At 58.0% G+C, this 7,167-nt stretch overlaps 1 protein-coding gene across 1 annotated transcript; it reads left to right on the top strand.

Annotated features, from left to right (window-relative positions):
• The first annotated feature begins 2,851 nt into the window (after positions 1-2,851).
• Positions 2,852-5,737, top strand: CD79A (CD79a molecule). Its single transcript, XM_075537265.1, has 4 exons — positions 2,852-3,242; positions 3,386-3,504; positions 5,135-5,203; positions 5,316-5,737. Exons 1-4 carry the CDS (start codon positions 3,005-3,007, stop codon positions 5,427-5,429), a joined length of 540 nt encoding a protein of 179 aa, XP_075393380.1. The 5' UTR covers positions 2,852-3,004; the 3' UTR covers positions 5,430-5,737.
• Positions 5,738-7,167: the final 1,430 nt, after the last annotated feature.

Genomic DNA, 7,167 nt, shown 5'->3' with positions numbered 1-7,167 from the left:
CCGCCATTAATTAGCGAATGGAAACCATATGGCTCGAGGCCCATTGCAGGCCTTAGGTGAGACACTTGGTTTTGACCACTTACTCTGAAGACGGCTCTAACTTGAGGCGCTACATTGTAGAACATGGGTATGTTGCAAAAATGCGTGTATCTTGTAGCAAAACAAGAATAAAAGGTCAAAAGTGGCGGACCACTATTGTCTTGGCGGACATTCACCAGTTTCTTGTCCAACTTGGCGAATCATATTCCTGACGTTCTTTTTGCCCCACTAACTGCATATGGTCTAGCTCTAGAACCCACCAGTTTGCACCCTGACTACTTAAATAACTTGTTTAATGGATTAAAAAACAAAACACCACCTCTGGATCACCACAGTCTGTTCCAGGACTCGTCATGGGGCAGCACAGTCAAGGGCAGTGTTAAATCCTGTCCTGGGTGGCGGGTCACCAAGATCAGCTCTGTGCCAGGCTCTGTGCTGCATCTGTCGGATCTCTTGAGATCCTCAGAGGGGCCCAAACTGAGGTTCTGAAGGGTGATGGGGTTTGTCCAAGGTCAGAGAGCGGCAGAGCCCAAGCTCATGACTTGCACAATGCACTGCTCACAGCAGGCCCTGGCCCTCTGGTTTCCTTTCCCCAGGCTCCTGAGTGACAGCGACTAGCCAGGCCCTCCCCCACCCTAGCTGCCTCCCCCATGGGACTTGTGGCTATGGCAGGTGCAGGCCTGACATGCACCCTGGCTGGGGCTGCCCCACTCCTGGCAGTTGGAGGCTGTAAGCAGGGGCCCAGTGGAGCTCATCTCCTGGGGGGACAGTCAGGAAGTGGGGCGGGGTTTGGGGTCAGGCTGAGGTGGGGTCTGGTACCCAGGACCGCCGACACCAGACTAACCCACCACCACCACGGAGCGAAAATGCCCGGGGCTGCAGGGGTCCTCCGAGCTGGGCCAGCCACCATCTCCTTCCTCATCCTGCTCTCCGCAGCTGGCCTGGGTATGTGGTCCATGGAGGGTCCCAGGGAGGCTGAGGAGAGGGGCACAGAGAAAGGGGGAGGGGGGAAAGAGCCCCAGAGAGAGTGGGGAGCTGAGGAAGGCCCCTTCCGTCTGCCTGACTGCCAGGGGCCCTGGTGGCGCGGTGGTTAGAGCATCCGCCTGCTAACTGAAAGGTTTCCACTGGATCCCACCAGCCACTCCGCAGGAGAAAGATGGGGGTCTGTCTGCTCCCACAAGGGTGGCAGGCAGCCTCCCTCGGAAGCCCAGGGGGCAGTTAGGCCTCGCCTAGTTTCTGGGGTGACTCTGAGTCGGAACCACCTTCCTGGAAGTGGATTGGGTTGGGGCGGGCTGGGTTGGGGCTCAGGAAAGCCTGATAGGGCCTCATTGAACTTGAAGGAGGGAGAGAGCTGCCCTCCCCACCCTCTTGTCCTCTTGAGTCAAAATAAGGAAGTACGGGCCAGCTGAGAAGGGGCAGAAAGGAGGGGTAGAGAATTCTCTTGTTGTACCCAGAACCCCAGCCTCTCCTCTGTGTGTCTGGCGGGGGGTGGGGGGGCTGGGCGCTCGCTGACGCCCCACCACCCGCCGCCCCCCCCCCCAGCCCCATGGACAGGGACTGGAGCTTTGACATAGAGCTCTGAGAGGAAGGTCACGCTTGGAGGCCACATCTGCCTGAGTCTTAAGCCAGTGACTGTGACAGCCCGTGACCATGAGGCAGGCAGGCTGACCCCACCCCTTCCTCCTCTCTTCCCCACCTCCTGCCTCCTCAAAATGGTGCACCTGGAGGGGAGGGGGGCTGGCTTGGGGGAGCTGCGGGGGGACTACCTGGTGAAGATTAGCTGCTATGGACTAGTTGGGGAAGATTAGCTGGTGCGGACTAGTTGGAGATTAGTTGGGGAGGACTTGTGGTGTGATGAACTAGCTGATGTGAACTAGTTGGGGGAAGATTTGTTGAGGAGGACAAGCTGGGAAGATTACCTGGGGCGAATTTGCTCGTGTGGACTAGTTGGGGAAGATTTGTTGGTAAGGTCTACTTGGAAAAGATTAGCTGGTATGGACTGGTTGGGAGCACTGAATGGCTGGTGTAGATTGGCTAGGGAGGACTCATGGGGGAAGTAGCTAAGGAGAACTAGCTTGTGTGGATTTGCTAGGGAGGACTGGCAGGGAGGACTTGCTGAGGCAACCACTCTCAGGGGCCTCTCCAGAGGCACCCTGCATGAGCCCACAGGCAGCCTGGGTTACCCTGTCTCCCTCACCCCCACTGCTCTGCTCCTCACCCTGACCCCAGGCCAGCCCAAAGGCTTGACTTTGTCCCTGACTCACAGGGGAACACGTATGTGTCAGAGAAAGAGGAAGGGGCCCAAGGCCATAAGGCAAGGCAGGTGTCAGAACTGGCCCAGGGAGACTCAGCAACCTACGCTGTCCCACAGGTACAAGGGGCCCAATGAGAAGCTCCTGAGGCTCCTGGCACAGAGGGGTGGCCTAGGCTAGGGCCGGTAGTGGGGAGGAGAGCTCCAGGGGGTGATATGACATAGGCTTTGGAAGGAGCCCAGTGGTACAGCGGTCAACGTGCCTGATGGCGGCTAGAAGCCACCAGCCACTCTGCAGGAGAAAGATGCGGCAGTCCGTCGGCTTCTGTAAAGGTGGTTTACGGCCTTGGAAACCCAAGAAAGAGAGGGGGGTTCTGCTTTGTCCTCTGTCTTACAGGGTCCCTTGTGAAAGGAATCGGCTTGGAGGAAGGGGTTGGGTTGGGAGACTTCCAGTGCTGAAGGCCCAGAGCCAGAGTCGGAAGAGTCAGAGCAAGGGGGTGTGGGGGGAGGGATGAGGGGTGGCACTGTAGGACCAAGTGGGACCCTCAGATCTGTCCTGTTTTCTGCCCCCCAGAGCCCCCTCCTTTCTGTCATGTCTTCACTCTCCCTCCCAGGGGTGCCTCACCTTTGTCCCCTGACTGAGCCCTCCTCTCCGCAGGTCCCAGGTGCCAGGCCCTGTGGGTGGACCGGGGCCCCCCTTCCGTGACGGTGACCATGGGGGACGATGCCCGCCTGCTATGCCCGCACAACGGCAGCAACGCCAACGTCACCTGGTGGATCGTCCTGCAGGGCAATGCCTCGTGGCCCCCCATGTTCCTGGGCTTGGGCCAGGGCCCCGAGGGCGAGCTGACCATCCCGCAGGTGAACCGGACCCACGGGGGCATCTACCAGTGCAAGGTGGAGGACGGCTCACGTACCCAGCGCTCCTGTGGAACCTACCTTCGCGTTGTCCGTGAGTGTTGCCCCCTGTGAAGTGAGGACCAGCCAAGGGGCTGCCCCCCCAAAGACGTGTGCATCAGCTCCCCTCAGTTGCAAGAGTGAACAGTGCTGGGAGGGGAGGGGGGCACGGGCGCTGAGCTGTCCCTCTCCTCACAGAGCAGCTCCCCACGCCCTTCCTGGACATGGGCGAGGGCACCAAGAACCGCCTCATCACCGCCGAGGGCATCATCCTGCTGTTCTGCGCCGTGGTGCCTGGCACGCTGCTGCTCTTCCGGGTGAGGCTGGGGCCCCTCGGAACTGGGGAGGATGTGGGTGCCCACTACGTAGTGGTCACGGGGTCAAGTGAGGTAAGGGCCTGAAAAGACTGCCGTGCTGGGTCCGAGGGGCATCCTGGCTCACTCTCCCCCAAAGCAGAAACCCCTTCTCTCACACAGGACCTCACTGCCCCCACCCCCGGGGTGTCACAGTCTCCCCTCACCACATGTCAGACTGGCCTCGTCCTACCAGTGCACTCACACTCCCCCCACCCAGGGATGTCCTCACTTCCTCCTCCCAGGGGGTCTCTAGAGCCACTGGCCCCCACCCAGGGGTGAGGTGACACCCACATGCCAAGGCTGGGGAAGATGGGGGACAGGTGCCTCCCACAGCCCCTCACCTACCCTGGTCACAACTTACATGGAGGAGCACCTGTTCACGCACACACTCACTCACTCACTCATTCATTAATTCATGCATTCGCTCACTCACTCATGCACTCACTTCCTCATTCATTCAATCATTCACTCACTCATGCATTCACTCACTCACTCACTCACTCATTCACTCATGCATTTGCTCACTCACTCATGCACTCACTCCCTCATTCACTCAATCATTCACTCACTCGCTCACTCATTCATTCACTCATGCATTCTCTCACTCACTCATGCACTCACTCCCTCATTCACTCACTCTCTCATGCATTCACTCACTCATTCACTCATGCATTCACTCACTCACTCATGCATTCACTCACTCACTCATTCACTCATGCATTCGCTCACTCACTCATGCATTCACTCCTTCATTCACTCACGTATGCATTCACTCACTCACTCATTCACTCATGTATGCATTCACATACTCATTCATTCACTCACTCATGCATTCACTCACTCATTCATTCACTTATTCACTCACTCAACTCACTCCTCATTCACTCATGCATTCACTCACTCATTCACTTATTCACTCACTCCTCATTCACTTACTCATGTTCAGTCATTCACTCACTCACTCATGCATTTACTCACTCCTCATTCACTCACTCACTGTCAAGTCCATTCCGACTCATCTGGGCCTTACAAGGTGCCTAGTCTATAGGTAAGAGGATCCTGATGGCACAGTGGTCTAAGCTTTGCGCTATTAACGACAAGGTCAGCAGTTCCAAACCCTCGGCTGCTACGTGGGAGAAGGGCAGTGATCCCTACTTCCGAAGAGTTAGCGGGCAGTAGGGGCAGTTCTACCTTGCCTTATACAGTCGCCCTGAGTCAGAATTGACTGGATGGCACAGAGTTTAGTGTTTGACTTACCAGGTCACTATGGATCAGAATTGGGCGTTTTGTATTGCTAGTATGTTAATATACCGTGATTATTATTCATGAAGAATAACAATGCCAAGTGCTAAACAAGGCCAAAAGGGCCCTCACCAGAGACCTGCCACTCCCCCACTTGACCTCGGGCACACCCTTGCTGAGTCTGTTTCCCCCATAAAGGGAAGGGGTGTCCAAGTTGGCTTATATACCAGGTGGCCTGGCTGTAGGAAGGGGGCGTTCAGGGGAGTCAGCTGGTAGCATCCCTTCCCATCCAGAGGGTCTCACAATCCATCCGCCTGCCCTGACAACCCCACCCCCCAAACACCCACAGAAGCGCTGGCAGAATGAGAAGTTCCGGATGGATGCCCAGGATGATTATGAGGATGAAAATCTGTATGAGGTGAGTGGAGAGCGGGGGTGGGGTGGGGGTGGGCATCCCTTCAGGTCTGGCTGGGCCTGAGCCCCTGCCCTCAGGCACTGACAACATGGCTGTGTGTCCATCCACCACCCAGGGCCTGAACATCGAGGACTGTTCCATGTACGAGGACATCTCCCGGGGGCTTCAAGGCACCTACCAGGACGTGGGCAGCCTCCAGGTGGGAGACGTGCAGCTAGAGAAGCCATGACCCGGGCCTGCTGTCCTGCCTGCTCCACCCCTCCTGTCTCTGGACAGACCTTCGCCATGCCATCTCCTTCCTGCTGGGCCTCCTGGCCTGGCTGCCTCCTCTTCATCCTGCAGTGCACCTCACCTCCATACTCCATCCTCCAGGGGCTTCCTTTCCAGGATCCTCTTTGTGCTCCCTCCCTGGGGCTCCCTCCATGGCGGGGTAATGAGCCCTTAATCGCTGCTTGGAGGGGAGCTGATTGTAGCAGCTTCCTTAGTGCCCCCTTCCCCACTGCTCTGTCATGGCCACTTAGTGACAATAAATCCTTCCCAACTGTAGAACTTGGCAGGAGTCATGGATCTCTTAGAGGATGGGCCCTCCCTTCCCAGAGGCCCAGGAATCCAGGTCCCCAGTGCCCACCCCCCCCACCCCCCCACCCCCCGCACCTCCCCATCCTCCTTCAGACTCAGGATTCTGGGTCTAAGTTCTTCCTGCCCTTCCTTTCCTCCAACCTGGTAACTAGGCTTGGCCATCCCTGAAAGCTGCAGGAAGTGTCTTGGGGTGGTGGGTCTCACCCCAAATCGCAGGAAGTGTCTTGGGGTGGTGGGTCTCACCCCAAATCAAAGGAGTAGTTTGGCTTCCTCTAGAACCCTGGCGTCCCCAGGCCCTGGGCCTAAGCAGGAGTGGACTGTATTCAGGAGAGGTGGGAGGGGGAAGGATAGCCTACTGATGAGTGATGGAGTGGAGCCGTAGTCTCCTTTGAGCAAAGTGGTACATTTTCTGCAGAGAGGAGTGACTGGCTGGTTTGAAAGGGACCTTCCAGTTACCAGCTGAGCGCTTAACCACTGCGCCACTATGGCTCCTCCAGCAGGGGTCTATGCTGTCTGCTTCTCCCAACTCCTACCTCACCTTTACTCCCATGGGTGTGGGTGCACTCGGACAAGGGGTGGTTTGGACAATCTGGTGGCCATTCTCCCCAGGGTGTCTCTAGAGCTACTGCCCCTCTCCCAGAAGTGAGGTGACACCCACCTGTCAAGGTTGGGGAAGATGGGGGCCCGGTTTCTCCCAGGCTCTGACCTGCCCTGGTCACTACTTACACCTTACACTGAGGCTGTAATCACGGGCCATGACAGAGAGGCACGGGGATCCAAAGTTGGGTGGGCGTGGTAAGGCACGGCACAGAGCGGCAAAGTGCTTGAGCCCAGGAGTGTAAGGACAAGAGGGGAACAATACAACTAGGTGATTTGGGGAATCAGAAGGAGAGCAAACCCCAGGGAGGTGGGGGCAGTTAGAGAGCTGGGGAGGGTGACCAGGACAGAGACACATCAAGGAAGGGATGGGGACAGCGCAGGAACGAAGGGTCCCAGATACACAGGTTTGGAGAGAAGGGCCCAGGAGACTCAGGAAACTGGGGTGGTGGCCCCCCAGGTCCCGGGATGGGAGGAGAAGGATTCTGAGGGCTCAAGGGAGAGAGGAAGGAGGCGCAGGGTTAGGGCCAGACTCTCATCCAGAAAGGGAGACAGGCAGGGAGGAAAGAGTTGCTGCGGAAGCGCACACAGAGCGGGGCAGCCCGAGAACCGCTGGCAGCCGGGCAGACCCTGAATGGGGACAGGACACGGGAGGGCAGTAGCTGCGGGGGGGACCAGCGCAGAGTCACACGCGCTCCGCCCTGGGCGCTCCGGCGCCGCCGGGGTGAGGACTGCAGAGCCGGAGCCTGCGGGCGCCGGGCGGAGCCCCTGCAGAGCTGGGCGGGGCGCGG

The sequence above is a fragment of the Tenrec ecaudatus genome, chromosome 18, assembly GCF_050624435.1.
Source record: "Tenrec ecaudatus isolate mTenEca1 chromosome 18, mTenEca1.hap1, whole genome shotgun sequence".
NCBI classification, from domain to species: domain Eukaryota; kingdom Metazoa; phylum Chordata; class Mammalia; order Afrosoricida; family Tenrecidae; genus Tenrec; species Tenrec ecaudatus.
This window is presented reverse-complemented; position numbering and strand designations above follow the sequence as displayed.